The 21,838-nt window shown below is 37.6% G+C and overlaps 1 protein-coding gene across 1 annotated transcript in view; it reads left to right on the forward strand.

Moving 5' to 3' along the window:
- Window positions 1–2,461: 2,461 nt before the first annotated feature.
- Window positions 2,462–21,838, forward strand: part of RpLP0-like (ribosomal protein LP0-like) — a 33,659-nt gene continuing 14,282 nt past the window's right edge. Inside the window, exons 1-3 of the mRNA XM_083127010.1 lie at window positions 2,462–2,674; window positions 14,292–14,454; window positions 20,962–21,111. Coding sequence (XP_082983136.1) covers window positions 2,647–2,674; window positions 14,292–14,454; window positions 20,962–21,111 — 341 coding nt within the window. The 5' untranslated portion in view covers window positions 2,462–2,646. The remainder of the gene's footprint in view (window positions 2,675–14,291; window positions 14,455–20,961; window positions 21,112–21,838) is intronic.

Raw genomic sequence — 21,838 nt, forward strand, 5'->3', positions numbered from 1 at the left:
AGGGAGGATTATACTGGCGTCAGTCGTCAACAGAAAGGGAAAGAGGGCGAAGGCAGGGAGAGCGAAAATAACAGATTGAAGCGTGCGGCTGTCGCGGACCCCGTTCACCGGGAAAGACGAGAACTGACGCCGGGTCGCTTGCCGCCAAGTCTCGTAGCGAATGTCAGGGAATCCTCTAGAAGCGTTCTTCACTTCTGAAGTGAAACTCAGTTATGTTAGTCGATTGTAAAGGTCACTTTGTGTGCTTTATACTATAATTACCTACGTATTTACTAGCTTTTTACCTTGCGTTATTTACATAATATACGTATATCTTGTATTCATTCTTTTTGGGTGGGCTGACTATTTTCAGGTGGGCTAGAGCCCACCCAGAGGCGACGCCCCTGATCGTGAGTAACTTTCGCCAAGAACCTGTTTTGTTTTCTTATTATTTTTTTTTTTTACATACCTATACTGAATTGACAGGGTTTACCATTCTGGAATAAGAATTGTTAATTTCAAGAAAGTGCAGAAAATATGACGAATTAACCTCTTTTAAATAAGATACATTGGAATTTCTCGGCTACTTGGGATAACGAAAAGTCGAGAAATCATTTTCCGAAATTCGGGACCTGACCTTGATAATTCACACCCCCGTCATTTTGAATTATTACTTTTTTTTTCAGTACCCTTCGGCACGTAAAGACATGGAACAGAGGCACTATGAGGGACAGTAGATTAAGTCACTTAATTTAAGTGGTCTTTGTTTGCTACCTGTGTTTTTTTTTAAAAGAACAAAAGACCAAGAACTGTTCATCAACAAAGTGATATATGTTTATGGAAAGGCAGCAAGGTGAATCCAGTTTCTATTTAAGTAGCAGACTGGAGTCTGAACTTGCAAACAACGCCAAAGTAATCTCAATTCAATTTTGAATTTTGTGAAGTATAATATTAATAGTTTCTATGACCGAAGGGGGCAAGATATGAAATCTTACTCTACCCCTCCCCTCCCCCGAGGAAAAATCCTGCGTCCCTGTATGGTAAGGGGCGACGAAAGATACGTGACAACGACTGATAGGGGCAAGCAAACGACAGATAAGGGTGACGATGGAATGGGGGGGGGGGGGTCGATAAGAGAACCAGGCTGACGAGAGATAAGCGCGAAATGAACTTTAGGTGGAAGACTACTGGACTAGTGTAACAAGAGTGGATCAAAGCCTTTGAAAAGGAGTCGCTGATCTTACCATTTTTCCTTCAAACAATGTATTTATGTATTCACAGGGTTTCCACTGACCTGAAAATCCTGGAAAACATGGAGAAGTCAAGGAAAATCAACTTAAGAATGAGAAGGACATGAAAAACGTACGGAATTGTGTTAGAGTGTTCAAAAATCTGGAAAAGTCAGGGAATTTGTTTTTGCAAAATTAGTATGAATCTTGATCTGTCGTTGCACATCCATATTTCGTTTATCTGATTGAATGCGTTTTGATTAAAGATAGTATTCGTAAGTTTGGTGAGAAATATCGTAGCGTTCCAGCTTTCAGCTTTTTATACTCCACTGATTCCTGGTCTATTCATATCACACAGGGTTTCTAACTCACTTTGCCGAATAACCTACTAATACAGTTGCTGCTGCTTGTACAGTACATAATAATATATTTTATATATTTAGAACTTACTACTCTCGAAAATGGATACTGGGGGTCATTTTAAGGGAGTCTTGCATTTGCCACTCTGTTTTTTCCAGAGTTCTTCACTACTTTTATTTGAAAATGTTGATTTCTCAAATTTTCGGAGGGGCTGTAGCCCCATCACCCCCCACCCCTGCGTACGCCAGTGGGTCTACTGGGAAATGTTTAATTACAGTCCAAACTGAGTATCCATAATTTTTAATCCCATAGTACGTGACGTCACTTTCGATAAGACAACACTTCAAGCTGCTGCTGCTTTTCTTTTCTTTTTTTCGGACACAGCCTAAGAAGTTTCAGCATGTTGCTAGAACACCCGATTTCCCGTCGTGAAAATTTCCTATCTTGAAATGGTGGTCGGATAGGTGATAAGTTTATTCCATCCCGAAAGTCGGGATTTTACAAATTTCTCTTCCAGACAAACGCTTTCCATCTCTCGTTTACACACTCTTGTGTTTGACGTTGCAGACTCGGCCTATTTTTCTTTTGAAATAGGAATATCATTTAATATATCCTATTTGAATGTGCAATTAAGCAACGCACGACCGAGTAGGAATGGCACGATTATACCAAATTGTCCCCTTACATGCAGTAGAGAACAGGAAATCATATATTTTCGAGAAATAATAAATCTGTTTTGTTTGAACACCACATAGTATGTAACTGAATACAGTTGACAATATAGAACATAAATGAATACATATTATACAATAGCCATTTATTACATTGCAATTTGTCAGGTGGTGCGGAATGGGACTGTTTGTATAACCCTGAACGACTAAGCATCCAATCAACGAAGAATGCAACACGTGCAATATGTAAGATTTCTACTGTAGTGTAATACGTAATTAACATGAACTTCTTTTTTATTGTAACAGTGAACAAATTAATATAAGTTGGCCTAAGAAGTATAGAGGATTCAAAGTCAAGCAACATTTTTTAACAGTGCATGAAGTAATTGGAAAACTAGTGTAACATAATGCCGAAGTCAAAACGTGATAAGCAAGGTAAGCAACAGTGTTTTTTTAAAGTATATTGTGAAAAATCTAAGTTCGGATGTGTGTTGAGGCTGTGTGATATGTGTCTCCAAACCAGATAGAGTAATTCAATACATGTTCATAAAGATACAAGCCCAATTGTGTAATTCATTACAAAAATTGGTTAGAGTTTGGATTGTGGTAACACTTTACTATACCTGAGACGGATTCCTTCAAATTTACAGGAGAAAGTACTTACGGAATTCATTTTCTGGAGTGTTGTTGATGTTCCGGAATGTAGTTTTGGTCCATTTTAATGCGAATCCATGTGGTTTTATACGAAAATCTATTTCTGACGTGCTATTACTGCTGCCGTCATTTGCTTTCTGCACGAGAGAACAATACGCGATATTGCTGCTGCTACAAGCCAATGTTGTCCGTATATGCTAAATTGAAGGAAAGGAGTGCTAATGGAACCTAACCTAACAGGCCTAACCTAACCTAGTAGGCATACCTCGTCCCCGTAAGTAAGTAAAAAAAGTCAATTTAAAATTCCTAAAGTGCTTTCGATTTTTTTAAAAAATTTAAACTATGCTTGCTTTACCTAACCTAACGTCAATGATTTGTTCCTGAGGTGTTTTTTTAAAATTTTGTAATTTTTTTTTTATTTGTGCATACTTTGAAATTAAGCCCGAAAGTAGGTATTTTTCGGTAAAGGAGCTTGCGAACGATCAACGGTAAGCTATCGCCATGTTGTGTGTGGTAATAAACAAGAACAGTAAGTACTCGTAAATGTAAGAAATATACATTATTTTCGTTACAAATTCAATTATTTCACCTAAATAAGTGTTCCGGAATGCAGAATAGTACGTTAGCAATGTAAAAAAGTGCGAAAGAAATCATTCCCAGGTGTCTCAGGTATAGTAAAGTAGTACCAAGTTGAAAAACTAACATTGCCAAGTTGCGGAAAGCATGAATTCGTGAAGTTGAATGTAAGTCACTGCTATCTGAAGAATTTTTTAACATTGAAATTCTAAGGCAATTAAACCTACCAATCCCATCCCACCAGTAGCGAAGCGTGGACTGACGAAGGAGGCAAGCGATTTTATAGATAGCTATTATATATATATATATAATTTATTCAAATTTTGCCCCTCCCCCATTCATATTAAATTGGCGCCTCTGACACAGAGGACATAAACATTACATTCTTCATCCAAGCACAGAAACGATGTACTCACCACAAAAAATTCCAAACTCTTGGAAGTGTCGCACAAACCATGCATGAGGTAACAAGCAATTCGGATGTTGGTTGCCTCGCTTCCATGATTTTCATTTTCACACTTTTCTCTCTCGAGCTAAACAAAGCATATATCAATTGCTAAATAATACATACAGCTCTAAGGCTTCCCCGATGGCATAGTTGTACCCAGTTGAGGCACATTCTACGCTTGTACGGATCCCACATTAAACATCCTGATTAACCTATCTCTGCAAAAAGTGAACTTAATAACCCAACTCAAACTAACCGTAAAACACTCATGCTTCGCTGTATCAATTATTCCCAAATTCATGTTTGTTTTGATTAATCCAGAGCACAAACACTCACTTCCTCACAATTTTTTTTCCCCAGCTACAAAGCATCCAAACAAGATCACTTCGAAAAGCTCTGAAACAACAGAAAGTGATACCAACCTATTTCCTTAATTTTATCACTCACGGGAAAAAAGATATCAGTTTGGAGATACAAATTTCGCTGTGGAATCAGATTCATTACAACAGAAAGAGTATGTACACAATGTTTAAGTAATAAAGTGCCGTAATAATACAAAATGTTCTTATGTTCTTAATGTGTGCAATGTATACAATTTACTTTTGAGCTATTTACAAATATTAGAAGATAGTTCTTTTTTCTGGTACTTTTTTTTCCCCCACCCAAAAGTTCTATTCAAAAGCCATTAATTTATTGAATTTACTTGTAAAATTTGTTAAACATTTCGCTTGAATTACTGTGTAAATAATTTGACAGTTGCCTACATTGTAGCTGTCAACACTGGTAACGTAATTTGAGCTGGACGCAGGGTGAAGACTGCAGACATTGCTCTTCCTGGAAACACAAGCGCTCGCTCTTTCCATCTTTGCCCCAACCCGAAATGTCAAATTTTTGATGCATTTAAAAACTTGTGAAATACAAAATAATTTGTAATTTAAGTGACCTGCATGGAATTTAAGAGCAATGATAATAGCTTCTTTCAGTTATTTTATGATTAATAATTATCAGTATCCTTGTGATTTTATTTATGTGCTCATGAAGACACACATTGGTTATTGGTCTGCTGGCAATGTTTTCTTCTGCTTTCGGCTGCTTTCGGAGAAGCACTAAGATGCTCAGCTTTTCTCTGAGGGTTGAAGCCTGTTTCTCCAACAAGATTTCACTCGTCGCCATATGATCTTTGGGTGCGTTGATTTCGCATGTTGGCAGCCGCAAGCAGAGAGTCTGCTGTTTGCTTCAAGCTGCTGAAGGAGTTTAAGACCGTAAAATTTTGTGAAATCGATTGTGATGGAAACTAAATAAGGCTAAAAGGTAAAACTTTACTATCCTTCGGACACCTCTAATTTTTTCGTTTCGTCAATTTTTGACATTCGTACTTACGTATCTGCTTCGCGGAACATTCCTGAAGGTGTATCAACGTTGTTTTGATGAACTAACCTAACCACGCACCAATGGATTGTGGGGTTAGCGCCAATAGTTTGCAGTTATTTCCAATTTCTAGATCCTGACACTAACACGACACCAAATTTTAACTATGTTTCCTAACCTAACCACGCGCCAATGGTTAGTGGGGCTAGCGCCAATGGTTCGCAATTATTTCCAATTTCTAGATCCTGATACTAACATGACACAAAATTTTAACTATGTTTCCTAACCTAACAGAACTAACCTATCCACGCGCCAATGGTTCGTGGGGCTAGCGCTAATGGTTTCCTTTCTTCACGACCCCGTGTTCAATTAGAAAATCCACTGGATCCTCCACACCCGGTACAAACTTCACCACGCATCCAGGACACGTCATCCTTCTAACTCTCATTGCAAACGCAGACAGTTCGAAACACTGGATACCCAATGAACATGAACAAAACACAATCACGACGCGTAATGGTGTACGAAGGTGTACGTGCCAAACGCTATTCTCCGTCGGAGAATTAATTTTCAACGAACAACATGAATTTCAGCTATGAAACATTCCCACATCACACAAAACACCTTCCCGATGTTCGACAATGCTACAGGAACTTATCACGGTAAGTAGTTTCTTCTGTAAAAATAAATAAATGTGTCCGAAGGATAGTAAACAAGTACCGGCTAAAACATTAAGTATATTAAATAATAATTTAATAGTGCTTACATTGTTTGCACTATATCTTCGCCACTGCCCCACACAAAAAGTATGAATAACATAATATAATACCAAACCTGATCCTCCTAACCTAAGCATATAGGAACATAAGTACATTATACAATCAGAACTTAAGCCCCCCAACTTATATACATGCAATGAATTATTTTTTTAATGATTTTCATAACTTATGTAGGAGCATTTAGATGCCTTGTAGAACTCTGGAAACAATTGTGGAAATACATTTGAAGTTGGAGAAAGTAATTAGCAAAGTTTAGTTTTACCACATGCTATTTATCAGAGAAAATAAGTAACTTAAATAAGCATCCATGCTTTCCAATGAGCAGCCATTTCTCATCTACTGTTGACTTGAACATGGACTATTGTCATATTTTTCATGTGTGGGTGAAAGGGGCATGTGATCAGTTGTAAGCAATAAAGGATATTATTTTAGGCCCTGACTACTTTCACCAGGTGGTGAGAATAGCATATGGGACTATTTTCACCAGGTGATAAGGATAGCTACGTTTGCCAGCTGGTGAGAATAGCAGAAAGTGCTGTTGACTGGAAATCATATCATCAGGTGTTGAAAGTATTTACGGAAGTAGGGGAGACCGGGGTAATTAGAACATGGGGTTATTGGAACATGTTAATGTAGAATAATTTAAAATGAAAAGACTGGTGTAATAACATTTCATACCTATGTACCTACACTAAACCTACATGCAGAAAATTTGTTATTGGAATAACTACACAAAAGTAAGTTTTATTTGACTTTTATTATACACCTCCAAAAATGATGTGACGCATGCTTGGTGTTTCTCTGCTTCTGCATATACTGGATGTGAATGAAAGAACCCTTTCAAAATTTTCTTCACCCCTATAATAAAACATAAGGGCACACATCATTTCATGTGAGTTTGGTTGTCTATGGGCAATTTGCCTGGTTTTTATAAGCAAAGTTCTTATTACCCCAAAAATTTCTGCAAATGGGTTATTAGAACATTGCGTAATTTGCTTGATTTCGCTTGGGTATACTAGATTGTACATGTAACTATTAGAAGTTTTTTCTTTACTACATTGTAGAATGGCCTGTAACCTTTCAAATAAATCATAGAACACTGATTTTCATTCACACATATTTGCTTCACAGCTGGGAAATTGAACTTTATGAAAAAAAGACATTAACTTGGGATTTTATTTAAACAAGCATTGATAACTCCAGAAGAAGTAGAGCTATTGTGTTCAAATTTGCAGGGTAAATGGGACATTTATATATGATGTTCGTATTACCCCAACAGCAATGTAAAGCTATTCAGTTGAAATTTCTAACTTATGTTCCATTAACCCCAAATGGGGTAATTGGAACAATTTTATGGTGTCATGACAATTTTTTTTTTTGGACGAGTATTTGCAATGCAGGTATGGTCATTATTTTTTCAAAAATATGCAAAAGATGTCCTTTTAAATGGTAGAAATTTTTAAAAAATCCATCAGTAACTTTCTGAGTAATTTACAGTGGAACTTCTACAGGCTGTTTCCTGTTCTAATTACCCCGGTCTCCCCTAATTTTAATGCTGATAGCCGTAAACCTGACCTGCCTAACCTAACATCATTTAGAAATTAAATACCCCTTCATATCCTCCACAAGATCCGGTGTTGGAAGTATGTACGAAAACAATTTTAATGCTATTATCAGCCCTGAACATGACCTACCTACCTAACAATGAACTCATTTAAGAATGCAATATCCCTTCATATACAGCACATGATACATTAGCAGTAGCAGTCCATACCAAAGTACCTTCCGGTATATTTCCAACTCCATAGTGTGCAGAAAAAAATATGTTCTGGTCAACTACATGAAAATAAGAGCATACTAACAACTACCAATGCAGGCATCAATGCAACAAGCCAGACTAGGTCGTAAATCATGCACATGTGCAGTTTAAAACCTGGTGAAGCTATTCACTCTGATTATTTTGATGCTAAGAACCTTCAACCTGACCCACTTTACCTAACAACGAAAGATATATATTATTTTAGATTAGATTAGATATATTGTTTTAAGTCTAAGAGTCTGAAAACTCTTTATACACTATGCATGTGGAGTGGATGGTGGCATCAGTCTGCATCATGGCAAATAAATCTACCCTACCCTTAGGAGTGTGTGGAACCATGTAAAATAATGCATGTGTACCATGATAGTATGTTATGCTCTATTTCTATTTCTCTTCTGGGGATAGTAACCTGCCTTGCTCGATCTGTTACTTGTCTTCGTGGTAAACTTTCCGTATCCGGAAAACTGATTTCTTAAAATTTACAGGAGAAATTACTTACCGAATGCAGTTTCTTTAGACATGTGGAAGTTCGGGGAAGTGTTTTCTCGCATCGTTCATTGAATTTTGCCGGTAAATCACGTATTTTTCGACATAAATGTGTGACCGATGCAGGAAAGCTGTTGCATCCATTTCCTTCCAGCCGGATGTTGCCTCTTGTGTGGTGACATAATCCCGGTCAGTGTTTCCGAACACGTGTTTTTGTAACTGAAGAAGCTACGTTTCCGCAAATGGTTTGTGGGGCTATGTGTCATGGTTTGTGGGGCTATGCGAGAATGGTGTGTGGGGCTACGCATTTTTTTTTTCTAAACCAATTTTTAACTATTCTAACCTAACCTTACCGGAAATGGTTCGTTCGTGGGGCTACATAGGTATTTTTGGGTGGAGTGGGGTGGAAACTGCATGCCGAGTACGGTAGTGAAACTGTGACTGCCATTTAGCATGTTACCGAATGGGAAAAGAAACGAACGTTTCTCAATGCAGAATACGTAAGTAGGTATATGGAAAATGACAAATACCAAGTTTCAGGCATTTTCCAGATATGGAAAGTTTACTGTCTTCGTTACTTCCCCAGGCAAATAATTAGCATAACACTTAAAAAAAAAAACTAACAATGTGGTTCAATCGAATTAAATACATAGAATAACTACCATATTTTTTACCATGGATATTAGGGAAAAACTCAGTTCTTTTATCTCAATGATACCCAGACGTTCAGTTTAAAAATATATGAAAAACATTTATTTCATGGATTAAATATATACGAAGAAGTACATAAGAAATAACCCCCACATAAGAAATGACATGACCATCTTTAATTGAAACACTGTAATAAATATATGAGATGTTCGTACACTGGCCTAGATCAGCAGTACTAGTTCAAAAATGTATATAGCTTGTCACTAGCATACATGACATGTTTCTCTAATTCCCTCCCCTTCTTTAGTTCAGCAGTAAGCAGTTGGAACTTGGGTCAGTTCTTCCTGGCCCAAGTTAAATTTGGCTCCTTTGATTTAAATTTATAGTTATTAAATTAATTTTCTTTTGCTATGTTGGTATTATCACGATGACTACAGTTGCAACACTGTGTCGACTATTACTGCTGGCTAGGTGGCCGAGCAGAGCTAGTGATTTGTTGTGGGTCCTCAAAAATTTCGTTGAGTTTTTGAATCTACAGATTTAGTTTTTTGAATATCACATATAATTTGTTTTACTCTGTGGAAGCAACAAATGACATATATTTTATCCCAAAATGTGACCCATGTAAGGTAAATCTTTCATATTCTTGAGTACGGTTGCCCTTTTTTTCCTGAGAAAATTCGTACACATGCACAAAGTATGGGGAGAAAATGTGCAAATGCCAAGGGCACCAAAAGTAGCACTCCTAACAAACAAATGTCAAGTGCTACCCTTGGCACTCTGTAGTCCCTCGAGAATGTGAATTATTTTGCATGATTTATGAAGATCGTGTTGTTTATGAATATTTTCAGTTGTTTTTAGCTTGTGGAAATGTGTTATTTTGAAGTAAAGTACATTTGTTATTTGTGGTGAATCGTTAGCATTTGTTCTGTTACCGTGAAGCAGAACAGAGTGAAGGCTTCATGCAAGTGAATATAGCTCCCAACTAGACATTCCACAATAGCAGCTGTAATTTTACGTTGTTAGGTTTGGAGCTGATAGCTATTTCCGACATGTTCTTTCAACGTGTTTAGCGTGCGTATAAATGGTTTTGACAAATAGCAGCGAAAGTACTCGAAGATTGCAAGTTTTTACTTTCCTGGGCCATATTTGGGATCCAGTATCTCTTTATTTGTGTTGTCCGCATGCTGGTAGCTCATATTACGTAAAACATTGAAATCTGTCTATTAAAAAATATCAACATAATTCTCGAGGGGTACAGTTGGTTAACGGCTTCATGTCAAGTTATTAACACAGTGAACTCTTACCATTCGTAATCAAAGAGAACTGATCACATCTAAAAGAAATGCTTTGTCAAGATATATACATACGAACATACATTGAATATATGCATATTCCACAGTGCATCTGCAATGACAAAGTGTTCCAAGTGCCACACAAATCAAGCCCGGGTCTACAGGGTAATTTTCAGCAGTATTCATGTACATGTCAGTGTCCATGTGACCACATTTGGTTCATTATATCCTGGTGCACCTTCACTAATAACACTGGTCTACATATGAAATATTTTTTTCTGCTGACTTAGATATTTTAACTGATTCTATATAATTTGAGGTCGCTGATTCCAAATATGTAGTCAGAAAAAGTATCACGTCACAATTTTTCACAAATCACATTTGAAAATTTTCACAATATTATAATACTGGGCTAAACGCCAACAATTTTCCATATACATATCTGCACATAATGAAATAATAGGACTAAAAATAGGTGGCGTAGCTGATAACAGATATTAAGTTGCATTGTTTCACAAGTCACATTTCCAAATTTTCAGAAAATTATATCCGGCTACATTCCAACAGCACTTGCAAAGAGATTGCGTCGTAGTCAGATGTCCATGCAGAGTATCACGTCACGTTGTTTACAAACATACGTTTCTATTTTCCCAATAGGGAGTTCTTAATGGACAAAAAGTTTTAGGCAATTCCGGCAAATTGATCAATTTGTTTCACGAGCACATTCGGTCAACACCTGATGCCTGTACTTATGCTAAACTTAACATACACCACAGAATAGCACAACATGCATACCTACTTAGGCAAAAATTTTCGTTTCTTTGATTTTCTGGAGTAGGTGGCCTCAGGAACGTCACGCTGCAAGCACCAGCAATAGTCGGCCATCATGTTTTCATTCCATCTCCCCTGATATCGGTGCTCCATGGTTTTTATGTCTTGGTGGAAGCGTTCGCCCTGTTCTTCAAGATTGGACGGAAATACATCTAAGTGGCTGTGCAGGAAGTGAAGCTTGGCACTCATATTTACTCCTAACTTTTGAAACGTCACCAACAAATTTTCAACTAGAACCTCGTAGTTCTGTGCTCTGAAGTTTCCAAGAAAGTTTGTAATGACATCAGAAAAGGCACAAATGCATTTTTCTCTGTGCGGTTCATTGTTTGTAAGAATTCTTCATCTTTCATTAGCATCCTTATCTGAGGACCATCAAAAATACGTGCTTTGACTTTCTCATGCGTCAATGCAGGAAATTTTGAGCAAATGTATTTAAAGCAAGCCCCATTCTTATCCAGAGCTTTTACATACTGCTTCATTAATCCCAACTTAATGTGCAGTGGAGGAAGTAACACTTTCTTAGGATCAACAAGCGGCTTGTTCTGGATGTTTTTCGCCCCGACTTCAAAGCTTTTCCTAGCAGGCCACAGTCTTCGTACCCAATGTTCGTTCCTTGCTCGACTGTCCCATAAACACAAAAAGCATGGATATTTCGTGAAACCTGCTCGTTGACCAAGTAACATTGAAATGCCCTTGAGATCTCCGCACACAAGCCAACTGTCATTTGCATACTTTATCTTTCGAAGCAGTTCTTTCATTGTTTCGTAGATTTCCTTCAAATGTATGGAGTGGCCAACAGAATGGATGCTAACTTATTGCCATTATGCAGCAACACACACTTCAAACTCCTCTTCGAGCTATCAATAAAAAGCCTCCATTTTTCTGCATTATACGTACATCCCATAGCTTCAATTAGTCCCTTCACATTTGTACAATAGACAAGTTCTTCGTCCCTTTGAAAATATCTTAATAGATGCCTCTCTCTGTCCCGATACATGTTCCAGACGCTAACATATTTCTTTCCTTTAGTCTACACAGGTCCTGCATACTTTATGAGGTGCCCAGGATTTATCTTGGTCACCCAATTTAATTCTGAAATATGCACTATATGCTTTCCTTACAATGTCAGTAATATTTGTCCTTTGTTTTGGGGATAACAATGCTCGAATAACTGATTGAAATAATATTCATTATAATATTCCATGTGCTGCCATCTTGTGACCTCTTTACGGACTACGTTGTTTCATTGCTCTAAATATACATCCCTAATCTTAGATAATTTTCTATTTTCCTCCGAAACCTGACGTGATAGAAAAAAACGGATTTCGGTTTTGGATTTACCACCCCCGAATTACTAAAGAACAACCATCAGCCTCCAGTCAGCAAAATGGACGTAGACCAGTGTAATGTATGTGCACACACACACACAATGCCAAAAGACATGTGGATATTCTAACAGTATTAATTCTAACACTCCTAACCTAACAGAAACATAAAGTTTAGGGCTCAGCCGATGTATCAGTATCGCCCGATACCAGCCGATATTTTCCGGCGTATTAGTCATTCACTTAATCAGCAAAAATGCTGTGAGACATTTTCGCAGAGTCTAATTATCCCGGAAATTATGAAAAAATCAAACTTCTTTTTATTTTGCACGAAAAACCATATTTTTTGATTACATAACATCTATTTTAATATTCTGATGCAATTCTTGAATATTATAAAGGAAATTTCTTGGTAAATTGATGCATATAGTTGGAGAAGAATATTTACGTACCAATATTGATCATTATTTTGAAATTTTTTAATTATTGTAATTTTCAAATATATCGGTGGGAATCTGTAAGAATTTGAATTTGAATTTAAAATTTGGGGAGCGTCAGCACTTATACCGCGTTTGGTAGAACCTGTCCCGCTTCCCGCGCTAGGGAGCGCTCAACAGTTTCCGTGCTGGGGAAAGTCAAAGCCAGGCAGCCAATTAAAATACGCAACGTCGCAACAGCGTCTACGTAAACGCCTCTCTTCTGGCTTTCATTCGCTCCTCGCTGCCCAGCAGACGATTTTTTCCTCGTTTCTCATTGACACCGAAACTGTTGAGCGCTCCCTAGCGCGGGAAGCGGGACAGGTTCTACCAAACGCGGTATAGGCTATTTTGCTCCCGTCACATTATTCGGGGGCCAGCCCCTTACCATTACAAATAACAACTCTCACGTTGCATAACTAAAAAAATTCAAATCTTCTGACTTCTGTTAAAAGCTGAGGCTGTAAACGGGCACTCAGCACACTCAAGGACATAAAACAGGACAACACACACAAAATTATACTGGCCATAGCGCCAGTCGCCAGAGCCTCGTTAGTCTCTTGTCCAGGGTGCACGACGTGGAAGTGAGGTTGACTTTTGGGCGCCTACGTGGAAGGTACCCCTTACACCCCAGAATCTGTAAGAGTATCGGTTCAAAGTGGTATCAGCTCAGACCTAATAAAATTACTATCAACACCACCAGTAGAATTTGTTCTATAGCAATGTCACTTATGTGTCAATGTGAACAAATTTTATTTGTTTTGTTCAGTACAGACTAGACTATAAGCCTATGACTTGGGGGAAAAAAGGAATATTCGTTGATCAAGTAGAAGACAATAGTAAAGTTTTATAAAAAACTTAATTTTTAATGAAATTTGAACTTCGTTGGGCCCCCACTTAGGCAACTTCGGGATGTGAAGGTTCAAAATGGTGCCTGCATATTGCCTGTTGTGTGTCCATTCTCATGACAAGAATTGCACACTTTCTGCTGCTACTTTCGGATAAAAATAATATAATGTAAAAACCTTGCTTGTTTTTGGCAGTAAATTGAAAACCCGTTTCCTCCACAAATATAGCCAGAATCAAATTACTAATTACATTTTTCAAGGCTCATATAGCACTCAAAACATGTATCTCTGAACATTACCTGAGTCAGAGTATGTTTCAAAAGTTGAAAATGACCCATGATGAGGGTTAAAAAAATTTCATGTTGGTTATAAGGATATTTGATTAGTGTTTCCATACCCATATTTGTTGTACTTATGAACCACCCTGTATTTCATGTTGTACAATCTTGTTAACGAGACAGTATTCTAAATAGGTGCTTTTTCTGCAATATTTCAGTTTTCTTGACCCAAACCACCAAGAAAGGGGTTGAGTTTAAGCAACATTTAGTGGAAGAGATCAGGAAATGTGCAGAAAACTATGCCAGGTTGTTTGTTTTCTCAGTTCAGGATATGCGGAATGGGAAACTGAAAGATGTTAGGACAGAGTGGAAGCACAGCAGGTGAGTAAAGCATCCCAACCATTCAACAAGGGTGGATGTAGAACGTGTAGTAGGGATCTGTTTCAGATGAAATTGATTTATGGGTGAAATTTCTGATAATTTTAATGGTGTATCTGTAGTCTGTAATTTAGTTCAAACTTCTGTCATTTGCTACTATTTATGTGCATACAGCATTCGTCATACTGATTTTCATAATTTGAAACATATATTACAGGGTGTTGGGAATTGTGCGTGAATTCTGCTTGAATTTTTCTTTGTAGACGTGAAAAATTTCAAATTTTTAAAAATCCAATTTCATTGAATTTATGCATACATACTGAGGCAAATTTTTCACAGTGTAGCTTTTATTTTTATCTAGGAAGGAAAAGCAAAATAAAATAAAGAGAATTCTCTCAATGCGTTTGCTTTGTTATTGTCCTTTGCAGAACAAGCTACAATTGTATCTGACAGACCGAACATTATTACAAGATAAAATATGTTTAAGTTGATTAGGTAAATTTGAATTTTTTTACAAAGTAACGATTTTTCGTATATTACTATATCCCGTAACATTTGTGACTTTTTTCTTAGATGTATTTCTAGTCTGAGTATGTGAAATGACAAATGCAAACTCTGCACCTTAAATTAAATACATATACCACAGTGGCGAAGCATGACATTTTTACGTAGTCATCGCAAGACTTGCCAAACGTCAGGGTCAATCTTTCAACCCGGGTAGGGGGAGGGGGCATTCCTTCATTGATAATGATGATAACAGTGTTCGTAATGATAACAGTGTTCGTACATGACGTGTGAAGTAGAGATGGCTAAATCTATTTTTAAAAAAAATGGAAAAATTGTTAAACTTCTCTCTCCAAAATTCGGATTGCTTCTGAAATCCGGATAGTAGAATTTTTTAATATATATTTTTAGATTTTCCGGAATCCTGATATTTTTGGCCATCCCTGGTGTGAAAGTAAGATATGTTAGGGAAAAGGTTCTGTTTGAGTAAGTATGTCTATCACCTCGAAAACAAAAATCTTGATCAATCTTGTAATTTGTAAACATAGTAAACACAAAACAGCAGGAAATACTTCATGTTTTGTAAACGAAGAACATTTTTTTCCCCAAAAAATCTATATTTGAACTGCAGGATCCAAAAAAATTAAAGGAGAAATACTATGTGCGTTACCCCCACACCCCCTATACGCCTTCATGGCGTGGTGCTATGCACAGGGGAACACTTTACCTTTTACTATGAAGAAAATAGAATGGATCCAGAACTGTTTTTTTTTTCAGTTCTTTCTATGCACCATTACTTTCATCATGTATTCTGTGTTGCGTTGCGATGCTCTTCAATTTGTTTTTTCCTCTTAAAAAACAAGAGCTTTGCATGCTTTACAGCATTCTGAGAAGGTTCATCTTGATGTCACAGAAACCCTGCCATGTTTGTAAACAAGGAGGCTGAAAAAAAAGGTCTCGTGACCAGACCTTCAAAAGCGGTCGAAGGACCTTGGATACGCAGACCTGCTGCGATGAGCTGGCCCACCTGACACCATTGCACTCAACGGAAATGCAGCGGGATGGTTGGGCAGGGGGGGAGGGGCTATAGAACTGGGCTCTCCTTTCGATGCGCTAAACTTAGCGAATCTCTTGCGTATTTCTAGCTGTTTAATGGTGTTACTTGTCTAATTTCGCTCAAATATACGAATATTCTGATTTATTTCTTCTTCTTCCCTAAAATATTTAAAAAGCAATATTTTTATTATTTTGCTTTGTCATCGCCGCATCCAATGACCGGCCTCTGATTATCCACTCAATTGAATCGAATTAGAATTTTTGGATACACTGGAATCTCACAGACCATTTGTATTGTTAATATATTTGTGTGTATGTGTTTGTATGTGTGTGGCGAGAGACTGTAATACCTAAGTTTGAAATAGAGAAGACACCTGCTTGTACCCTTGAATTTTTGGAAAGTTTGCTTGAGATTTACCATGGCCCTAGAGTGGACACCCTGTATTATTTACATTTAAAGGAGTCGAGGTGACCAGAATTGGTCTACGTTCGACTGCGTAGCATACACTGTTCGTCACCAGGAGAGGCATTAGATAGAAATAACTTCCATTAAAAACAGGAGAGGTTGAAAATTCGTCACACCTCCAGCCTGTAACAAAACGTGATACACGTTCACATATCATACATAGTCTGTGCCAAGGATAGTAAAGCTGATTTTTGCATGCTGACTACTGCACTTGTATACATGAATAACAAACTTATAGATCCACCACCACATCAGAAACTCTGGCATGAGAGCAATGGCGCTAGTGTTGCTATGTTAATTTACTGTGAATCCTTTAGTATGCATATTTTCCAAGGTTTCAGAAAGCTTGGTGCTACTATATGAGCCAGACGTGGAAAAAGCTCTCCCACCTTCTAAGGCGCACAGCTTCCATAATGCCCCTGGTGATGAACTGTGCATACTGCACAGCCAAGAGGCAGACCAACGAAAACTTTCGGAGCTTCTCTTTCCATCTGCACCAATTTTTGTTGTTCCTGGATTCCATTAACCTTTAGTGGATGATCGCTTCTCAAAGTAGATAGTGCTGATCTCTGTAATGTAGTGGTTAGCATGGTGCACTACAATGCCAGGTGTCCCGAGTTCAAATCCCAGCCTGGGCACACACACACAAAATAATTTAGAACTAATTGTTACAGAGATTTTTTTTCTCTGGAATGAATGGACTCTTGGCAGAGGTGAAATTTATACATTTTGCCTCCCAATGAGGAAAGTTTTACAAAGATTATATCAAAAATTTTATACACAAATTCATATTTGCGACTCCCGTGTGACCACTACAAAGTACCAAAGCGAAGCAAAAATGTAGTATGTGACAGTGTTATGTTCCTAGAATCATGTGAAGTCGCTTTGAAAAGAGTTCAATACTTTTTGGAGGATATTAAAAATTAATAATTCCCCCGGGGGAAGAAAGCATTGTATAAAATTTTCTGGGAAAATTCAGTTTGTGCATTGGCTCTTTATATGCTACTTGCTTGATATTTGCAATAAATCAGCACAAATGGCCCACCTTTGACTTTATGTGTCCCTTGGCCCAATATTTTGTAAAAAAGAAGCCTCCAATTTTTTTTAATTTTTTTTTAAATTTTGGCCTATCCCACCAGGTTCCTGACAGTCGCACATGGAAAAAAAAGGTTTGTTCTCATGGTATGAACATGTGCCTGCAATCCACCAAAGATCGCCTGTTACCCTTGCATAATAAGATGGCGGTAGTAATAAAATATTACTTGGACTCGGTCCGAGAAACATTGCTCTTAAAAATGGTTTTCTTGGGATTTTTAAAATTATATTGAGTTGGGGCACACACAATGTTGACATGGTGATTCCTGCATATTTAAAATGATTGGTGTCCATAGAATCACTTTACATCCTCCTTTTTTTTTTAAGAGTTTTGGGTAATGGAATTTTCCCCCGTATACTTAGAAGGGTGCAAAATGACCATATGTGCTGAAGCACCCAACATTTTAAAATCAGTCAATGCAACAACCAATTTTCCATCAATATTTTTTCATATTTTATTCACTGAAAAAATCAACTTTTTACAAAAATGCCTCTAAAGAACGCTAGCACTAAGTGAACTTTGTCATAACCTCAGATGTACAGTGCGATCTGTTTGGGTGTGGATAAAATAAAATGGATGTGAATTTTTTTTGGTCAAATGTAATTACCTGAAATATTGTATACAAACGACTGAAAGGTGGGAGTTTTTTATTTTTATACACTACTAACAGTTTGGTACAGTTTTCAGTTTTCTACATGGCCTCCATTGCGAACTCTGCACAATTCATAACGGTGATTCAATTCATTCTACGTCTGTTGAAACATCTCTGGGGTGATTCTGTCGAAAGCCTGTGTGATTTTAAGTTTCAAATCATCAATGTCTGTGGGTTTCTGTGAATAGAAATTACTGATGACGAAATTACCGTTGGACTTATGTAACTCTCTCACACTCAGCATAGCAAAGGACACATTTAACCTGTTGCTGGTTCGTAAATGCCATTTTAAGAATAACGAATCAGTTCAAACTTAATTGTTGCCAACACACTACAGCAAAACTCCCATGTTTCACACACGAAAACACCAATACGAAAATTTTCCTACTATCACATTTACCTTTCTATTAATGTTTTATTTTATCCATACCCAAATGGATCACCCTGTATATTAGGGGGAAAATAAAGGAACTGAAAAATCATGTTCCTGTGACAACTTTTATCCCAGCTGGCCACTAGCCATTAAATGTGAGTAATATATGTTTCAAACTGTGAACATTTTTTTGACTTACACTTTTGATGATGTGGTTTTGTATAGTTAATGTCTAAATGTGAAGTTTCTTCTGTAAGAGATAAGAACTTTTGTATTCACCTAGGACATTACAAATTTTATATCGTACAATTATTCTAATGAAGCAGCAACTTTCATCCTTACAGTAACCTATGTTTTCATTGAACTTTTGTTGTTATTTTATCATTTTAAAACATTTAGCTTTTTCTGTCCTTCCCTGCCATCCTCCATGGTAAAGTGGCCAGTGAAATGCACTATGAAGACAGAGGTTCCAGGTTTGAAACCTGCTTAATGCATCAGTATTTCACTATTTGTCCACTCATCGATTTCACCACGTCATCGTAATTAACCCAAGAGGTAGAAAATAACGTAGAATAACTGAAATAGTAAGAAAGGAAGAATTCTTTCCCCACAATTATGTTGTAATACTAAATCAGCAAAAGTGTAATGGCGCAGTGGTAGCGTCGCTGCCTTGTAATCTAGGGGTCCCGGTTTCGATACCCGGTGGAGGCACAAGTGGTTCGGATCCCACTTTAAACTGTAGGTCCAGTCCCTATCAGCCTTACTGTGCATAAAGTAGACTTAAAGCACCAAATCAATCAATCAATATTTTTAATGTGAAAAGTATTTTCATATTTCTCATGTGAAACATTTACGTATAAATTCACGATAACTTGTGTGGATATTTGTACCCATTTATTCCGTTCTCGAATAAAAAGCAATTTGTCTTGTCTTTTCTTCTTTCTCTCGACCTTGCACTCCCGATTTTAGTATGTTAACAATAAAGCCCCTCCAACTGCCACAAAGCAAAAGCGAGGCATTTAAATGCTTGTGTTGTTTGCAACTCGAGAAGGCAATGTATAATGTAAGCAGTTCTTCCTTCCTTCCTACAGCTTCATACAGTATTTCAGCTCCCGGAAAACAAAGAAAGACGTTTTTAGGGCGAGTGAAGATATTAAATATCATTTTCTTCTTTAATTTAGTATTATTTAAATGTGATACTTTGCTGACGTAACCCTGAAGTTTTTGTATGGATTCACATTGAGATTTCAAATTTAAAAACTGATGGGGGGGCCTTGCATTCCAATCTCACCCAGGGCCTCGCGATATGTTGCTATACCACTGGTGGTAGTATCAAAGATGTCATTATCCTCATAAATTATGCAAAGAGGGGGTAGAAGTCTGTGCTATAGCATTTGTTTGGTCAAACGATTTGAAATATTTTTTCAACACCGTCAATTTCACATTAGCTAACAATGGAAAACAAGCACACAAACTGTATTTTTGAATGGCAGAAAATGAACGATAAATGCATTCTGAAGATAATTTTTTTTTGTACATATAACATGTATATAACTTTCATGTACAACATATGTTTTACACATATGCAACATGGAGCGACATAAAATAAGAAAATTCATATGCAACATGCTAACACTAAATTGTGTACGTATTCAATATATATTCAATACATATATACAATACACATTATTTAAATACATTGCATTATAGAAGACAATTATATTGCGAGCGAAGCAAGCAAGAACATTTTTAGATCCAATTTTTGCGATTGAAAACAATATTGATTTAATAGTGCACAAATAATTTCGCTGGTCGGCATGGCATTCTCTTTTTTACAACTTTATTCATTTAGATCGTTTGGCATCCATGGCCGACTCCTGCCGTCCCCATACCTATGGCTCTGAACTTAACGAAACAGCAAAGTAGGCTATACGAGCGAAGCTAGTAAGAAAATTTTACAAAATTTATTTTAATTTGCATAAAATTTGAAATCGAAGAGGGTAATTGCTCCTCTGTGCCGCCCTGCAAGTCCTTTTGGTCGTCAATGTTTGCCCCCCCTAAAATTGACTTCCAAGGTTGGGGGGCGGGACATTGGCAATGCCCCCCCCTGTGGTTGCGCCACTGCCCCACATATCCCCAAAGGAGAAAGCCACAAGGAATGAGGTCAGGTGACTTTGGTGGCCAATTTTGAAATGTCAGATCATCTTCAGCCACATAGGCAATCCAGCAATGAGGCAGATGTTCAAATAGGTAACATTGCACCTTTCATTCATAATGTACCTATTATCTTTTACATGCAGATGTAGAATACATCTTGTGTAAAGTGACAAGTTAATTGACTGTTGTGTATTTTGTACTTGCAGGTTCTTCTTTGGAAAGAACCGAGTAATGGCACTTGCCCTGGGTAAAACTCCCGCAGAGGAGTGCCAAACCAATCTTCATAAGGTTGCAGCCCAGCTGAAGGGACAGCGTGGACTCCTGTTCACCAATGAATCGAAGAAGAAAGTCATCAAGTAAGTTTTTTTTAATGTTTTAAACCTTTCAGAACAGTCACACAGGGGCTGGCAAGAAGGTCTGACTGTTTTATGTTCGCTAGTACTAAGGCTGGAGGGTAGATGACATTGTGAGAGTGGTGGTGCATAAGTTATTATGCGGCAGTGGAACGCTCTGCATCCGACTTGTGCCATGGAGACATTTTTCGAGAATAACGAATATGCAGTGAATACTCTCATAATGTTGCTTGATTGAGTGATGATATGGTGTGTGTGAATTTGGGGTCATTGCCCTCCCTTCCTGTTTGAAGATGGCGAGTGGTACTGTTCCCTTCAATTCAGATCGCTACATTTCAATGTTGTGCAATTTCCTGGGGCGAGAACTCCCGAGACATCACATTCCCATGTGCCGAATGTGGTTCCAAGAGGATGGGGCAACATTCCAAGCAGGAATGTCAAACTTGTTTACAACATTTGCGAACATCTGTGCACACACGTGAAATCCTGGCAACACCTGAGAACAAGAAGGCTCTTCTGGTTCCATTCCTACTTTCCCATACAGCAAGGACTTCATTGGCATCATTTGTCTAATAAATAAATAATCACTGCGGCATGAGCATTCAAAAAGGTACCTACACATTGCTTGACATGTGTTCCATTTTTGTGGCAAAAACTGGAGACTTGCTGCTGATATCAGGGTTGCTACGTGACTGAAAAACCGGGAATAGTCAGAGAATTTTGCATTTTT

Source organism: Lepisma saccharinum, chromosome 8 (genome assembly GCF_977018435.1).
Source record: "Lepisma saccharinum chromosome 8, izLepSacc3.1, whole genome shotgun sequence".
In the NCBI taxonomy this organism is placed as follows: Eukaryota; Metazoa; Arthropoda; class Insecta; order Zygentoma; family Lepismatidae; genus Lepisma; species Lepisma saccharinum.